At 45.3% G+C, this 18,368-nt stretch overlaps 1 protein-coding gene across 2 annotated transcripts in view; it reads left to right on the plus strand.

Annotated features, from left to right (window-relative positions):
* The window catches only part of samd12 (sterile alpha motif domain containing 12), a 189,302-nt gene extending 171,850 nt beyond the window's left edge, over window positions 1-17,452 (plus strand). For both annotated transcript variants that reach the window (XM_062990470.1, XM_062990469.1), the window contains exon 5: window positions 17,304-17,452. In XM_062990470.1, the coding sequence (XP_062846540.1) occupies window positions 17,304-17,326 (23 nt within the window). In that variant the 3' untranslated portion in view covers window positions 17,327-17,452. The remainder of the gene's footprint in view (window positions 1-17,303) is intronic.
* Window positions 17,453-18,368: the final 916 nt, after the last annotated feature.

Below are 18,368 nucleotides of genomic sequence, written 5' to 3' on the forward strand. Positions count from 1 at the left end.
AGGAGTGTCTAATAGAGTGGACAGTGAGTGGACATGGTATTTAAAAATCTGATCCACTCATACCAGCACAACACACACTAAAACACCACCACCATGTCAGTGTTACTGCAGTGCTGAGAATCATCCAGCACCTAAATAATACCTGCTCTGTGGGGGTCCTGACCATTGAAGAACAGGGTGAAAGAAGGCTAAAAAAGTATGTAGAGAAACAGATGGATTACAGTCAGTAATTGTAGAACTTCAACGTGCTTCTATATGGTAAGTGGAGCTGATAAAATGGACAGTGAGTGTAGAAACAAGGAGGTGGTTTTAATGTTATGGCTAATCAGTGTATAACAATTTGGTAGAATTTAACTTTAAAATACTTTGGGGATTTTGGTTTGTTTTTCAGTTGCGTTTCACTCTGCCTAATGGCCTAGGATCAAGATGATACTTTTAATTCACTTCTTTCCAGGGATGGCTGAGGCCCTGCAATGGATTGGCATTCTGTCCTGGGTGTGTTAGTGCATTGTACCCAGTGATTCTGAGAAAACCAGACCCATTGTGATCCTGACCAGGATAAAGCATTAGTCAAAGATGAATATGAAATGAAATGTAAAAAATGATTATATTGTCTAACTAAGGTTCCAACGGCACTTCTGTTTCTTTAGTTTTGTTTACTGGGGGGTTGTGCAGGTTTTTCCTGTCTTCACATGGTTTACCTTAGGGTAATCCTGTTTTTTTAACTTCCAAAAACATTTACTGTGTTATACATTTAATGACAAGTTTAATCAAGCCCAGCTTGGCGCAGTATCATAATCAATAAAGAGGTCATTCTTTACGTAACAGATACAATAAACGTACCCATCTGAATAGCTGTGGTTCAATATTTTTACTGTGACATGAAGAGACATGAAGGGACTGGTATTTACCAACTTTAATTGTACTCTTACATTAGGGTAAAATGATCAACCAGATAGAGCTAGAAGAATGTTTATGTGGCTTTATTATAAAACCCATTTCCAGAAATGTTGGAATGTTTTGTAAAATACAGTAAAAAGAAGAATCTGTGATTTGTTAATACTCTGTGATCTTTATTTAACTGACAGACGTAGAATGATTTCCAATGTTTTCATTGATCAGCTTCATTGTAAGTTGGAAATATAAACACATTTAGCATGTGATGCCTGAACACACTCCAAAACAGTTGGGACAAAGGCGTGTTCAGCACTGTGTTTCATCACCTTTCCTATTAATAAGATTTTTTAATAGTTTAGGAACTGAGGCAGTTTTGCTAGTGGGATTTTTCTCAGTTTTTTGCTTGATATGAGACTTTTTGTGTTTGCCGTCGTATGATTCTCCTCTTCATATTGAGCCACGACCCATTATTGCTTGCACAGACTGAGCCTTTGGTGGATCCTCCTTTTAGACTTAGTCATGATTTCCTCACCTGTTACCAATTCACCTGCTTTCATAGGTGTTAAACATAGTCACAGAATTAAAAGCCGGGACTATATTGAGGGCCATAGAGGGTCAACATTTATTAAACAGAATATTGGATAGGTGCAAAAGGAAAATAAATTTTTTGATTATGGCCTCAGCAGTTCCACAAACAAGGCCAACTGGTTTACCACTAATGTATGTAAATAGATGCTCTGCCTCCTACCAGTCTTGAAAGCCCCTAATGTAATAGTCCACTTTTCGTTTTGCTACTTTTTATGGATGGCTTGTTTAAATGGAATTAAAAGTGATTATCATAATTTACTTCTTACCTCGGATGAATTTGAAATAGAGTGGGGGGAAAGGTGCAACTAGGCTTGCAGGTCTTTGCATGCTTGCTGTTGCAGTGCATTCTGGGACTTGTAGTATCAACGGTGTGCCTCCTATATACATACTTTAAGTTGGTGTAAATATTTAGGATCTGTTTTATATTCACAGCATTAAGCAGACACTTTTATCTAAAATGACTTGGGCAGCATGGTGGCTTGGGCAGCACTGTCGCCTCACAGCAAGAAGGTCTTGGGTTTGATTTCCAGGTGGAAGGTTTTGGGTCCTATCTGTGTAGAGTTTGCATGTTCTCCCCCTGTCTGTGTGAGTTTCCTCCAAGAGCTTGGGTTTCCTCCCACAGTCCAAAGACATGCAAGTGAACTGATGACTGGTGTAACCAGTAACTACCTGTCCTGTCATTATTGTAACCAAATTGTGTAAACATGATGTTAAAATCTTTATAAAGTAAAATGAACAATCTAAAATGACTTACAAGTATAACTAAATGTAATTTGAGCAACTGTGGGTTAACAGCCTTGCTCAGGGGGCCCAACAGTGGCAATCTAGCTGTGAATAAGCAAACTTTTGATTACTAGTCCAGTACCTTAACCACTGCGCTACCACTGACCTTAAATAAAATGGCCAAAAGCAACTCTGTGAATGTACCTGATTGTAATATTATAGAAGGAACATTAACTGGCAAAGTGTTGATGGTCAAAAAAGCTCTGTAGCATGCCGCTTTATTCAGGATTGATTTATTATTTGATTTAATAAGCACCTCTTCCTGAATTAAGCAGAGGAGCCAACACAATAGGTAATAAGAATGATGTTGCTTCCTCTCTCCACACTTCACCTCATCACCCTTTTATACTGACCCTAGCTAAAGAGGAAAAGCAAGAGCAGCAGGGAAGGAAGTCAACACAATCGATGTAAGCATCAGTGGTGAGAGTCATATCGACACACCCGTCCGCATGAATAGACCTCTTTACATAATCTCTGTGGGTTATGCTGATGAGCGGTTTTGTTTGTACAAGTTCTATCTTTTGTTTGTTATTAAAATCTAGGGCAAGGGGAAGAAGGAACTAGAGGTGCAGAAGAACAGGATTACACATTTAAACCTGCTCACAGGATGATCAAACACTGCAAATTCAAAGCTGTGTTCTTGGTGTGGACCTGTGGGAAATTATCAGTAGGATTTTAGTGATGGTAGTGGCACCATACACAATAGCACTCTAAATGTCTCACATACAGAGTTTTGATGCAGACACTATACAAATGACAAATGTCTTCAGTGCACACAAGTTTCAGTGCACGAGTTTGGCAAGTCGAGGGTCAGCCAAATTACTGGCATAGAAAATTCATCACTCACGCTCAGAGCTCACTTTGACCGCAAAGCAGAGACAATCGGAGACTAAAACACATTCATCAGCCATCTTTTATTTAGAAATGAAAATTAACTTTAAAAAAAGACAAGAAGCGGCAGCACAGACACATCAGTGGGTACTTAACTGGAAATGTAATCTACTGCATTTTGTTTTCTGTATTTCTGAATGTTTGTCGTTGTGTGGGAATTGAACTGATAGCATCTGAACTGCCATTGCCTATCAGCTGCAACTTGCTCAACAAGGTGAGCTACATGGAGATAGGAATGACCTTTTATCATTGTGTGTATAATAAAGCTTTGAGTTTTCAGCACCCACTGTTGTCACCAGCTTGATCTACATTTTACCCCAGAGAATAGGTCTAAAGTCTAAATGTGAATGTAGACTAAAGACTTTCAAAAGCCTAGAATGCTAAATAGATACCATATTACAATCAGGTACATTCACAGAATTGCTTTTGGCCATTTTATTTAAAGTCAAATTTCAGAGCCTATAGAAAATCATCTTAAAATGATCTTTAGTCACTCTTTGTGTGACAGCATAAAAGCTATAAAACAGCATGACAGTTATAGCCTAGCGGTTAAGGTACTGGACTAGTAATTAAAAGGTTACTGGTTCAAGCCCCACCACTGCCAGGTTGCTGCTGTTGGGCCCTTGAGCAAGGCCCTTAATCCTCAATTGCTCAAATTGTATACCATTACAACTGTAAGTCGCTTTGGATAAAGGCGTCTGCTTAATGCTGAAAATGTAAATATTGATGATCCATTGATCTTTTCATGCACTGGCCATGTGCGATTTTGACTGACCTGACTTTGAGTGTCATGTAAATAATATTAAAATAGGTATAAATTGAGCCGCTCAGGTGGCGCAGCGGTAAAGTACGCTCCAGTATGCACCAGAGTTGGGGTTTCGAATACATCGTATCAAATCTCATCTCTGCCTTCAGACTGGGTTGGGCGGCTGCATGAACAACGATTGGCTGTTGTTCAGGGTTAGGGGTAAAAAGTCGGATCATAGGTCCTCATAACTGTGGCCCCTGCTAGCTGACTGATGGCGCCTGCACAGGGCTGAGGAATAATGCTCATGGGGGTGTGGCTCTCTGTACACAGTGCACCCGTCGGTGTATGAACTCGACTCGTGCAGGTAAAAAATGCAGTCTGTACTGACTTTTACGTGCCGGAGGGGGTGTATGTCAGTTGAGAGGCGTCCTCAGTCAGCGGTGAAGGGTCGAATCAGTATAGAGGACGCATTCAGGGTAATCGGACATGACTAGATTAGGGGAGAACATTGGGGGGAAAAGTGGGAAAAATTATTAAAAAAAAAAAAAAAAAAATAGGTATAAATTATACATTCCTACTTTTTTCTAGTACCATAACAACAGACCTGCACATCACCAAATCACCACACTAGCCTCATCTCTTCTGCTTTATTAAACCAATTCAACTAACTCCAGCAGATAATAGGCGAGCCAGTCCGCACTTCAGAGATCTCAAACATAGCCCCAGGTCATTTACCAAAACTGAAGCCGCAGTGGATCTACAGCACCAAAAAACCTTGCAAGTCAGCCAATCAGCAAGTTCCACAGCCACTACAAAGCAAAGCTGTCAGTCATGCTGAAGCTCAGAGGCTTGAGGAATGAATTCAGCAGCAAGAAGCTAACCTTGGAACAGCAAGGGCCGAGCTGGAATTTAGTAGTAGAAGTCCAAACTGATTAGGAATGCAATGGTAGCCTCCAGCTCCTTCTTCTCTAGAGCTTTCTCCAGACCCCCCCCTCCTCCTCTATTCTTCCCCATCTAATTCATTTGAATCTAGTCTGTCATTTTCTCTAGGGTTAGGGATTTGGATTGGTTCAGGAAGACAGAAAAAGATCTCACCTCTTACTACATAATATTTTATTGCACTATAAATGTGTCAAAAGAAGGTTACAGTGATAAATAGCTTTTGTTTGCAGAGGAAACATAAAAAGCAAGCATGTAATAAGGAACATACGAGCTGCTTGCATTCTCTCTGTTTTATATTGAGTAAATCAAATTGTTTGAGGTCAGAGTCAGCAGGGTGAAGGATACTGCAGTGTGTACCCTGATGAATCCTCGCACCATTATTGTTCCACTTGACTGGGTTGGTCTCTCTGTGTTGAACAATTCACAAAAAATGTAATTATCTAAGCTACAAGTAATTTACATAGAATTTTGCTTTGATAAATTACAACTACTGTTTCGAGACATGTTTCGAGACAAGCCTTAAGGCAGTCTCCTTTTGTATTTTAGGGAGGTGGGAAAAAACAACCCCCCCCCCCCTTTAAAAACCACAGCAACATATCAATAATACAAGGGTTTCCACACTTTTTTATTTATTTATGCATTTTCTCCCCTTTTTTCTCCCTTCTTAGCACGTCCAATTGCGTCATGCTTCCTCTCCACCAATGCCGATCCCTGCTCTGATTGAGGAGAACAAAGCTAACCCACGCCCCCTCCGACACTTGGGCAGCAGCCATATGCATCTTATCACCTACACTTTGACGACTGCGGTGCAGCTCAGCGCTGTGTACGAAGAGACGCACCCTGAGAGCACTCTTTTCCCATCTCTGTGCAGGCACCATCAATCAGCCAGCTGAGGTCGTAATTGCACCAGTCATGGGAGAGAGACCCTATCCGGCTTAATCCTGCCCATATCTGAACAACAGGCCAATCGTTGTTCATGTGGCCACTCAGCCCTGCCGGGAGGTAGAGCTGAGATTCGGTACAATGTATTCGAGATCTCAGCTCTGGTTGCAACGTGTGTTTTTACCACTGCGCCACCTGAGCGGCAAAACTCTATTTATTAAGAATTTCAAAAACAAATGCCATCACTGTTTCTACACAGTCACCTTCCAATGCATTTTTCCCAGCATCATACCAGCTTTATAATGCCATCAGCAAAAATGTTTTTGGTTTAGCGTGTAGCCACTGATGCACCGCTGCTTTCACATCATCATCACATGAAAGTCTTCTTTCCCTTAAAGCTTCAGATGGCGCTAAACCCGGACTATAAGTATCTCTCTCAGTCTCTCAGACAATACCAATTGCTACTTCTCCCGCCCTCACCGTTTCCAGTAAAAATATAGTGCGGAAACTTTTTGGAGATCCATCCTAATTATAATAATTATTACATTATTATTATTATTATTATAACTTTCTATTAATGATTTCAAGCTTTCAATATTTTTAATAAAATCATTTCATTTAAAAAATATTTTAATAATGAACACTTACTGGAGGGATCTGGCAACAACTAGTACGACTACAGAACACAAACTAAACTTAATCAAATAACAACACATAAATTAAATCAGAACATTGCTGACATTTATCAGTGAGTCATGATATAAGAATTTAATTTAATGCTTAGTCTGAATACTGTTTTCAGTTCCAACACCCATGTGTCCTACCTGCATTACAAGCCATGATTTGTTTTATTTGAAGCATCCACCCTTTTCAGGGTAACCCCTTTTAAACAAATTATTTAGTCACTAAATTCACTTTGCCCGCTGTCTCTGTTGTGAGCAATTGCTTTATGTACATAGAATTGACTTCCCTTATTTCATTAGTTTCCCAAAACAGGATGGTGACTTGATGCCTTGACATACAATATGTACTGTATGTATTACAAATTTGTTTGAAAATAAAACTATGTTGCCTTTACTAATGCAACTTCATTACAGGATAGAAACTAATGGATTTAAAAAGCTATGTAATTCATAAAGGCGCTACAATTTTGTGCCCAACTGCCCAACACTTCAGTTTATTTTGGCTTATTTAATTTGTTTAGGACATTTAGAAGTCTGTCTTCTTTCTGAGTTCTTGGGACATTAGAGATGTGGTCCTGGAAATTATTATTCTATTTGTGATTCATAATGTCAGAGAGTCATGGAATGCAGTGTTTAAAAACTGTTCAACTATTCCTGACAGTTAGAATAAAGATGGATTATTTTCATTTCTGTCTACAGCAAGTTGTATAAAAACTTTCCATTACCACTTTTAGTCCAACACATCCCTTAAAGAATGACATGGTGTGTACATGACTAGTAACTGTCATGATGCCATTCCTTCTGGAACTGATAAAATCTGACCCTGATTTCGAAACAACCCGAAAACCTACTCTTGCCCCCCACTCTTCTGCCTGAGACGGAGGGCCTGTGACACTCTGACAGCCTGTCAGGACGTGTCATTGTAATGAATTTCAAAAGCTAGCTGTGTTTTTTTACTTGTGTAGCCAGAAGGCAAAGCAAGTCCTCAGACAGCGTTTGCTAGGGATGGGTATAGTCATTTAAATATTCGTATAACCAAACTCATCTTAGTATTTGTTTACTTTTTAGTTTAAGGCTTACATTTGCAACAAAGAGTTTCTGTATTTCTGTATTTATTGCTCACTGTATGGTTTGATCTTCATAATGGAACCTTCTGCCTACACATAAACACACAAACATATCATAGTGTACATCATTTCATAACTCATTCACAGTCCAGACTTAATCCTTCAGTTCAACTAGTGAAACTCTGTAGGTGTTCATCTTCTGTGTGAGGAGGATTTTTTTCCATTCTAGAAGTTGCATGAACAACCATCTTCAGGTCATGCTTAGCAATTCAACTATCCCAAAACACAACTGTTAATGAGGAATCTATATAGGTGATTTTTTTTTTGTTTTAGATTTGTGTGCATCTTTTTTTCAACAAGATGATTTGTTAATAACTGTGTCAAATCACCCACAGCCTTCTGATCAACACCATAGCCTTTACAAAAACATGAAGCTAAAAGAAAACTGATGAGTGACTATAAAGGACACACAGTGCTTTACTGGGGATGGGCTAATTTTTTTCAGAACACTTGGAAACTGGAAATAAACATACAGCAAATTTTTTTTTTTTAGAAATGATTAGCTCAACCATTCTTGGAAACTGGAAATAAACATACAGCTAAAATTTCTTAGACTTGATTAGCTCACCCATGTGAATGAACTTTATTGTACGTCATTGCCACTGCTGGTTTTTATTGTTGTGTAAACAGTTATTACTTTTTAACAGTTATGAATAACAAATATTGGCTTGGCTTGTTCATGTTGTATTAACTTTGACCTCTTTATATAAATACACTTAAGGTCAAAAGTGTAGTAAAGTTAGGGGACATTTACTGTAACTTCTGGCAGCCCTGGAGTTTAAATGTCTTATTTAACTGTTGTACTTTTTCTGTGACAATAAGTTTTGTTATATGTAAGTTTATTGTAGATTTGAAGTTGTGGCATGTCAGTGCTAATGATTGTTTGAATATAGCTGGTAACTTCTCTGTATCCATATAATTAGGGCTAATTTGTCTGCACTATATATGGAAAATATATTGAAATAAAACAGAACTTGGGACACTGTACACAGTCAAATTTGAATGTCAAGGCACCCAGGTGGCGCAGCAGGATATTCTGCTAGCACACCAGCGCTGAGATTCTGAACTCCTCGGTTTGAAACTTGGCGTTGATACAGGTCAGCTGGGCGACATCCAGCAGGCATAATTGGCAGTGCCTGCAGCAGACACATTTCTGCTAGGGCCGGGATGACCAGATTATGTGGGTGGTGTTAGGGGGACATTACAGAACAAAGAGCAGCGTGGCTTCATATAGGAAGCCCGCTGATTAGGGCGTACGACCGGCACCTGCACGCTTACTATATAAGTGGGCGTCGCCAGTGTGCCGGCGTCGCACCTTTTGTTCTCATGCCGGCGTTTGGCTGCATTGCTCCAGCCGCTTTTTTCTTTCCTTTAGTCTAGTGGGTACCTCCAGGCGCCGTAGGCGGTTGGAGGAGTAGGGTCAGGAGGCCCGAGGTACTAGATCAGTTTTGGTAGATTGGCTGGTGCGACTGGGTGCAGTCCTAACACTGGATTTTCCTTTCCGGCTCTTGCCGTCTAGCTTTCGGCTAAAGCTAACGCCGGGGTATTCGCTTTCCCGTGCTTTATAGCGCTTACCGGCTCGGGGATCTTTGTAGCGCTACTGGCGCTTCCCTTGTGAGCCGCGCCCCCACCGGAGCGACCAGGGTTCGCGTCCGGAGTTCGCTACTTTATTGCGAACTAGTTATATTATACGGTCACTTCCCAGCTGCGCTGGTGACAGCACCGTCGAGCTTTTTAGAACCTGTGTTCCATTCCTCTGTTTTGGTTTTGCCTCGTGTTTTTTTTTCCCCAAGCTCGGCTGAGCGCGGTGCCTCGTTTTAGCGCCGGCGCTATTACTTTCTGCAGCCTTGCCGTAGCGAGGCGCTACGGTCTTGGGACGGCGTGCCAGCGACCAGGGTTCGCGGCTCGCTTCCAGTACAAGTTGTTTCCGGTTTTGTTTCTCTTTTCTTTTCAGAGCCAGAGTCTTCGGTAGTGTTCGGGGTCCCCGAATTGTTTTATTTTATTCCTTGGTTTGTTTTCATTTATTAAATAAAGAACCTTTATTTTCTCTTATCTCCGCGTCTTGGGTCCTCCCTCTCCGCTACTCATAACAGAAAGGTGCGACCACGATGGACCCAGCGGAGAACCCGCCCCTGGTAGACGCCCTCCGTCACCAGGGGGCTGCTCTAGGGAGGCACGAGCTGGCGTTAACTGAGTTGACTCAGCGGATGGCCGACATCGCCCGGTGCTGTCGACCCTGGTGGCTGGTCCGCGTCCTCCCAGCCCCCCTCCCCTACCATCACCTCCTCCAGCTCCCCCTGTAGGAGTTGAGACCTCCATTCCGCCCCCCGAGCGTTTTTCAGGGAAGGCGAAGAAATGTCGAGGCTTCCTCCTACAATGCTCCCTCACGTTCGAGCTACAGCCGTCCCGCTTCCCCTCCGAGCGCTCTAAAGTGGCGTTTATCATTTCTCTGCTCACCGGTAAGGCCTTGGAGTGGGCTACAGCCCTGTGGGAGCAGAACGCCCCTGAGTGTGCGTCTGAGTCCGCTTTCAGGGAGGCCCTTAAGGACACCTTTTTTCACCCCACCGGGGGAAGAGAGGTGGGTCCGCGCTTGCTCGAGCTGTCCCAGGGGGGGACGCTCAGTCGCCGAATTTGTAATCGAGTTTCGCACTCTGGCGGCTGAGTGCGGTTGGGACAAGGGAGCATTAGTCGCTATTTTCCACCGCGGCCTTGGAGAAAGGATTAAGGACGAGCTGGCTACTCGAGAGCTTCCCACCTCACTGAATGCCTTCTATCTCCTGGCTACCTCAATTGACACCCGACTCCGACAACGTGCGCGGGAGCGAGGGTCCCACCAACCCTCTTTTCGGCCGCAAGGTCAGCCCCGCGCCGTGTCGGGAGATCAGGACCCGGAACCCATGCAACTTGGGTCAACCCAGGGGGCCGCCCAGCGTCTATCCGACCCCTCCACGAGAGCCCGCCCTCGGTTAAACGAGTAGGCTGTTCTCGTGGCAGGGAGTCGAGGGCGAGCCATGCAACCATCCCTGGGCAAGGCCTATTCCTCAGCGCATCGTTGCGCTGGGAGTCCGGGTCCACCGATCTCAAAGTCTGTGTTGATTCAGGTGCGGTGGAAAACTTTATCGACCATAACTTGGTGCACGGGTTGGGGATTGAGCTCCAGCCATTGCGAGTCCCCATTGCGGTTCACGCCGTTTCAAACGTGTCCTCTCACGATGCGTTTGGGGAGTCATGAGGAACGGGTCACCTTCTTAGTGACCCAAGTTCCTCAGCTCCTAGTGGTACTGGGGCACTCATGGCTTAAGAAGCACAACCCCCAGATCGGGGGGTTGGCAAACCGGGTCAATCTTTGCTTGGGGAACGCGGTGCCAAGATGCCTGTTTGTTGCCAGCAAGCATGTCATCGGCCCCAGCAACATCCGTAGAGGCAACCCCTGATTTGACCCGGGTGCCTCCCGTGTACCATGACCTACAGGAGGTATTTAGTAAGTCCCGGGCGCGGGATTTACCCCCACACAGACCTTTCGATTGCGCCATCAATTTGCTTCCCGGCACCTCTCCTCCTAGGGGGCGCCTCTTCTCCCTGTCGGGACCGGAGAGGATTGCTATGGAGGAGTATGTCAGGGGAGCGCTCGATCAGGGGTTCATCCGACCCTCGTCCTCCCCTGCCGGGGCGGGATTCTTCTTTGTGGGAAAGAAGGATGGAACTCTGCGCCCCGTATCGATTATCGAGGTCTGACCGCTATAACGGTTAAGGATCGTTATCCGCTGCCGCTGATGGCCACAGCTTTTGAAGCTCTTCAGCGGGCTTCTATTTTTACGAAGCTGGATCTACGCAGCGCATATAACTTGATCCGTATCCGGCGAGGGGATGAATGGAAGACTGCGTTCATTACGCCCACGGGACACTATGAATACCTGGTGATGCCCTTTGGGTTAATGAATGCCCCCGCGGTCTTCCAACGCTTTATCAATGAGGCCTTGCGGGAGGCCCTTGACAGATACGTCTATGTTTACTTAGACGATATCCTAATTTTTAGCCGATCCATCGAGGAACATGTCAGGCACGTCCGTTGGGTTCTCCAGCTTCTGCTCGATCACCACCTATTCGTCAAGCTGGAGAAGTCCGTCTTCCACGCCCCATCAGTCTCCTTTTTGGGGTTCATAATTTCCCAAGGTGCTCTGTAGATGGATCCGGCTAAAATAAAGGCAGTGGAGGACTGGCCAACTCCTAGTTCCATTCGCCAGGTGCAAAGATTTCTGGGCTTTGCAAACTTTTTTAGGCGATTCATCCGGGACTTTAGCACGGTCGCCGCCCCCTTGACGGCACTAACGGGGAAGGGTCCGTTCACATGGTCGGTGCAAGCTCAACAAGCCTTTGATAGGCTTAGAATTCTCTTGACAACCGCCCCAGTGTTGCAGTTGCCCGATCCCGAGGAGCCCTTCATAGTTGAAGTGGACGCCTCAGATGTCGGAGTAGGGGCAATCTTGTCCCAGAGAGTGGGCCCGGAAAAGAAGCTCCACCCTTGTGCTTTCTTTTCCCACCGGCTGACCCCTGCCGAACGCAACTACCCCGTTGGTGACAAGGAACTTTTGGCCATCAAGTTGGCACTTGATGAATAGTGACACTGGCTCGAGGGGGCGAAACATCCCTTCCTTGTTTGGACAGACCATAAGAATCTGTCGTTTATCCAGCAGGCGAAGCGGATGAACTCTCGCCAGGCCCGCTGGTCTCTTTTCTTTGGTCGGTTCCACTTCACCCTGTCCTATAGGCCAGGGTCGAAGAACACCAAGCCTGATGCTCTTTCCAGGCAGTGGGATTCGACCAGACCAGTGGGTGAGCCCGGTCCTATTATCCCCCCGAGCCAGATTGCGGCCCCAGTTACGTGGGGTATATTTAAGACAGTTCGGGACGCGCATGTAGTTGACCCAGACCCAGGTGGAGGACCACCTGACCGGCTGTTTGTTCCATCAACAGTCCGCCGTCAGGTGTTTGAATGGGCTCACGCGTCCCCATTTGCGGCACATCCAGGAGTCTCTAAGACCCTGGTGTTACTGCGCCGAAAATTCTGGTGGCCGGGGATGGAGGGGCAGGTCAAGGACCTAGTCCGAACCTGCGCTGTCTGTGCTACTAACAAGAGCACAAGAGAGCGTCCGCGTGGACTCCTCCATCCATTACCAGTACCTTCGAGACCATGGTCCCACCTGGCTCTGGACTTTGTCACAGGGTTGCCAAAATCCAGGGGATTTACGGTGGTGCTGGTGATCGTTGACCGGTTCACTAAATCTTGCCTCTTCGTCCCGATGCCCAAGCTCCCGTCCGCGATGGCCACAGCACAGGCTGTTCTGCAACATGTGGTGAGAGCACATGGGGTTCCGTCCGACATTGTGTCGGATCGGGGCCCGCAGTTCATCAGCCAGTGCTGGCGAGCCTTTTGCCAACTCCTGGGCGCGACGGCCAGCTTATCCTCGGGTTATCACCCCGAGTCCAACGGGCAATCGGAGCGGGTTATCCAAGACCTAGGCAAGATGCTTCGGTGCCTTACCGCAGGGAATCCAGCCACCTGGGCGGATAAATTATTGTGGGCTGAATTTGCCCACAATACCCTGCACCATGCCGCATTGGGTATGTCACCTTTTGAGGCACAGTACGGCTATCCCCCTCCACTGTTTCCTGATCAGGAACAAGAGGTTGCGGTGCCGTCTGTGCAGCAACATGTCCGTCGCTGCCGCATCGCCTGGCGAAAGGCAAGACAGGCCCTTTTGGCCTCTCAGCGCTCCATAAAGCGCAATGGTCCGGCCGGGCCAACGTGTCCTCGTATCGACGAGGGATCTCCCCGTCAAAGGTACCACTCACAAGCTGGCACCGAGGTACGTTGGTCCGTTCAAGGTAGTCAGACGGATCAACCCGGTGACATATAGGTTGGAGCTGCCTCCCAGGATGAAGGCGCATCCAACCTTCCACGTCTCCCAACTTCGCCCGTTCGCGAGCGGGGGAGCTTTACCCCCCCACAACCTCCCGCCCCTCGTATCATCCAGGGTGCCCCTGCATTTACGGTTCGCCGCCTCCTGGATAGCAGGAGAGTGCAGGGCAGCACCCAATACCTGGTGGATTGGGAAGGTTACGGCCCCGAGGAGCGTTCGTGGGTACCGGCTCGGCAGATCCTGGACCCCGAACTGATCCGAGAGTTCCGAAGGAACCGGTCTGCGGGTATTGGGACCTCGGGAGCTGTCCCTAGAGGAAGGGGGTCCTGTTAGGGGGTCTGCGGCGTCTGACGGACTTACCACCTGTCCTCGGCGTCACAGACATTACAGAACAAAGAGCAGCGTGGCTTCATATAGGAAGCCCGCTGATTAGGGCGTACGACCGGCACCTGCGCGCTTACTATATAAGTGGGCGTCGCCAGTGTGCCGGCGTCGCACCTTTTGTTCTCATGCCGGCGTTTGGCTGCATTGCTCCAGCATTTTTCTTTCCTTTAGTCTAGTGGGTACCTCCAGGCGCCGTAGGTGGTTGGAGGAGTAGGGTCAGGAGGCCCGAGGTACTAGATCAGTTTTGGTAGATTGGCTGGTGCGACTGGGTGCAGTCCTAACGCTGGATTTTCCTTTCCGGCTCTTGCCGTCTAGCTTTCGGCTAAAGCTAACGCCGGGGTATTCGCTTCCCCGTGCTTTATAGCGCTTACCGGCTCGGGGATCTTTGTAGCGCTACTGGCGCTTCCCTTGTGAGCCGCGCCCCCACTGGAGCGACCAGGGTTCGCAACCGGAGTTCGCTACTTTATTGCGAACTAGTTATATTATACGGTCACTTCCCAGCTGCGCTGGTGACAGCACCGTCGAGCTTTTTAGAACCTGTGTTCCATTCCTCTGTTTTGGTTTTGCCTTGTGGGTTTTTTTCCCCGAGCTCGGCTGAGCGCGGTGCCTCGTTTTAGCGCCGGCGCTATTACTTTCTGCAGCCTTGCCGTAGCGAGGCGCTACGGTCTTGGGACGGCGTGCCAGCGACCAGGGTTCGCGGCTCGCTTCCAGTACAAGTTGTTTCCGGTTTTGTTTCTCTTTTCTTTTCAGAGCCAGAGTCTTCGGTAGCGTTCGGGGTCCCCGAATTGTTTTATGTTATTCCTTGGTTTGTTTTCATTTATTAAATAAAGAACCTTTATTTTCTCTTATCTCCGCGTCTTGGGTCCTCCCTCTCCGCTACTCATAACAGGTGGGGTCTTCAAACGCTGTGTAAGGACCCTGATTAGCAAATAGAGGGGCACCTGTGTAGAATGCATGGGTAAAAAAAGGGTTCCGATAAAGGCTGCGCGCAGGTCAGAGGAGGCATGAGCAGCAATATACCCACCTCGACTGCAGTCAGGGATGCCCCAGCAGCAGAAGACAAACTGACTACACTAAATTGGGAGAAAATACAGTGGGGCCAAAAAGTATTTAGTCAGCCACTGATTGTGCAAGTTCTCCTACTTAGAAAGATGAGAGAGGTCTGTAATTTTCATCATAGGTACACTTCAACTATGAGAGACAAAATGAGAAAAAAAAATCCAGGAAATCACATTGTAAGATTTTTAAAGAATTTATTTGTAAATTATGGTGGAAAATAAGTATTTGGTCAATAACAAAAGTTCAACTCAATACTTTGTAACATAACCTTTGTTGGCAATGACAGAGGTGAAACGTTTCCTGTAAGTCTTCACCAGGTTTGCACACACTGTAGCTGGTATTTTGGCCCATTCCTCCATGCAGATCTCCTCTAGAGCAGTGATGTTTTGGGGCTGTCGCTGGGCAACACGGACTCCACAAATTTTCTATGGGGTTGAGGTCTGGAGACTGGCTAGTCCACTCCAGGACCTTGAAATGCTTTTTACGGAGCCACTCCTTCGTGTCCCGATCAGTGTGTTTGGGATCATTGTCATGCTGGAAGACCAAGCCACGTTCCATCTTTAATGCTCTCACTGATGGAAGGAGGTTTTGGCTTAAAATCTCACGATACATGGCCCCGTTCATTCTTCCCTTAACACGGATCAGTCGTCCTGTCCCCTTTGCAGAAAAACAGCCCCAAAGCATGATGTTTCCACCCCCATGCTTCACAGTAGGTATGATGTGCAACTCAGCATTCTTCTTCCTCCAAACACGACGAGTTGAGTTTTTACCAAAAAGTTCCATTTTGGTTTCATCTGACCACATGATATTCTCCCAATCCTCTTCTGGATCATCCATATGCTCTCTGGCAAACTTTAGACGGGCCTGGACATCTACTGGCTTAAGCAGGGGGACACGCCTGGCACTGCAGGATTTGAGTCCCTCTCGGCGTAGTGTGTTACTGATGGTAGCCTTTGTTACTTTGGTCCCAGCTCTCTGCAGGTCATTCATCAGGTCCCTCCGTGTAGTTCTGGGATTTTTGCTCACCGTTCTCATGATCATTTTGACCCCACGGGATCGAGGGAGATTATCAATGGTCTTGTATGTCTTCCATTTTCTTACAATTGCTCCCACAGTTGATTTATTCACACCAACTTGCTTGCCTATTGTAGATTCACTCTTCCCAGCCTGGTGCAGGTCTACAATTTTCTTCCTGGTGTCCTTCGACAGCTCTTTGGTCTTGGCCATGGTTGACTGTTGGAGGCTGTGGACAGGTGTCTTTTATACAGATAACGAGGTCAAACAGGTTCCATTAATACAGGTAACGAGTGGAGGACAGAAGAGCTTCTTAAAGAAGAAGTTACAGGCCTGTGAGAGCCAGAAATCTTGCTTGTTTGTTATTGACCAAATACTTATTTTCCACCATAATTTACAAATAAATTCTTTAAAAATCCTACAATGTGATTTCCTGGATTTTTTTTCTCATTTTGTCTCTCATAGTTGAAGTGTAACTATGATGAAAATTACAGACCTCTCTCATCTTTCTAAGTAGGAGAACTTGCTAAATACTTTTTGGCCCCACTGTATATATAATGGGATTAGAGGTTGCCATACAAGACTTAAGCCTCTTCTTTTGATTTTTTCATGTGATTATCTACAAACATCAGTTCAGGTTTTTGGTACCAATTGTGAAGCGGAGACTTTTTTTGCGCAGCAATCTTAGTCCATGGAGATGCTGGCATGACTATGGGGTTTATATAAAATTATAAACAAAAACTATGGCTTGTTATAAACCGAGATTGCTATGGCCTCATGATGTTGCTGTTGCTGTCACACCAATATGTTTTCTGTTTATAATTATATGAATTTTGTTCAGATATTTAGTTTACTTACAGAGTGTAAAGTTTGAGATGGTGTAGTGTATAATCCTATAATTTCTTTAGCCAGTATTGACTGGGACAGTCTCAACTGGTGTTGTCCAGTGGGCCTATCCAGACTTGTTAGGCTAGGTGTCAAATGTGTTTTGAGTCATTTGTGATGTGACACATGGCTCTACCTGGAACTTTCTTGTGTTAGGACTGAACAATGGTGCTATTGATGTTCTACTGCAACTGTCATTTTAATCTTTTGTTCTATTTTCTTTTTTTCTCACTACTCCCTTCCTCTTTTTATCTGTCTACACTCTTGATAACTGTTTTCATTACCCCATCCTTTTGGATTTCTACTTTCTGTCTGTTAATTTCTGTCTCTTCCATGTCCTCAAACCGTGTTTGTTATTTTACATTTAATTTCCATCCTTCTGCTTGATCTCCCCAATTCCTCATGTAATTTCTCCCCCCCTTGTGCTCTGGCTTTTCTCCTCACATTCTGCCTTTTTTTTTACCTCCCGCTCTTTCTTTTTGTCTATCCTTCTCTACAGCCTCTCTGGAGAGTTCTCCATAACCTGAGCATTCCTGGAGACCCACCAGTCACCACGTGACCTGACGAGCGTCTTCTCAAATGTCAGCAGCACACACCAGCCTCCAGCTCTCCAACGTCTTTAACCAGACTTGACCGATCTTATGTCTTACACTTCTTTCATCTTTTCTGTTCACAAGATTTTTTAGCTCTCATCTTCCTGTGCCGAGTGGAACCTCTCCGAAATGGACCACGGATATTTTTCCTGCTAAAGGACAATATAAGAGACTAATTGTCCAGTTAGCCTACTCACTGTATGTAATCTTATCAAGTGTAGCACTTTATCCTTCCTGTTGCGACAGTGGCCTGTAGTGGCTATTAGCAATGCTCTGCAGACTAGCATAACCTCCCAGTTACTGCAGAAGAGCCACTAGTCGCGTCTATTTTTTAAAACTGTCTAGTAACCTTGCCTCTCTAGAAATGCATTTTGCACATCTGTATATCTACATTTAAGACACTATCTACAGTGCATTACTTTCAGTTAATTGTCTCCCGACATGTGTAATGGGTCAGAAGCTTGTGGGTTTCGCTATTAATCAATGTCTTGGTGTTCAAGTTTCCTCATCTATCCTCTAGTACAAAGCCTTCTAGCTGTTCCTATCTTAATCTGAACTGCACTGTGACTCTGACTAGGTGTCTTAAAGTGGCAGATGCCACCTTATCAACCTTCATCTACTTTTGCCTAGTACACACTGTGTTTTCAAGCTTAATATTTCAGTTGCCAACCAATTTTGAGGGGGTTTCTGAGCCTCCAATAGATTGGGCATCTAAAATAAGTCCCTTGTGTAGTGCAAGTGGTTTAGCAACAGCTATTAATGTGGGTTTTTTTAAATGCTGCTGATCAGTCATTGATATTTTTAGTAGGTTAAAGTCATTTATGGAACTTTTTCATTACATAGTACAATACAATGCAATACATTATGCATCCAAATCTAGAACTATTCATGCTCTTATTCATTCCAATTGCACAATGTTACCCTTGAAACTAGGAGTTTGATGAAGGTGAGGCCACCAGATGCTAAGAGCA

This window comes from Trichomycterus rosablanca, chromosome 2 (assembly GCF_030014385.1).
Source record: "Trichomycterus rosablanca isolate fTriRos1 chromosome 2, fTriRos1.hap1, whole genome shotgun sequence".
Lineage (NCBI taxonomy): Eukaryota > Metazoa > Chordata > Actinopteri > Siluriformes > Trichomycteridae > Trichomycterus > Trichomycterus rosablanca.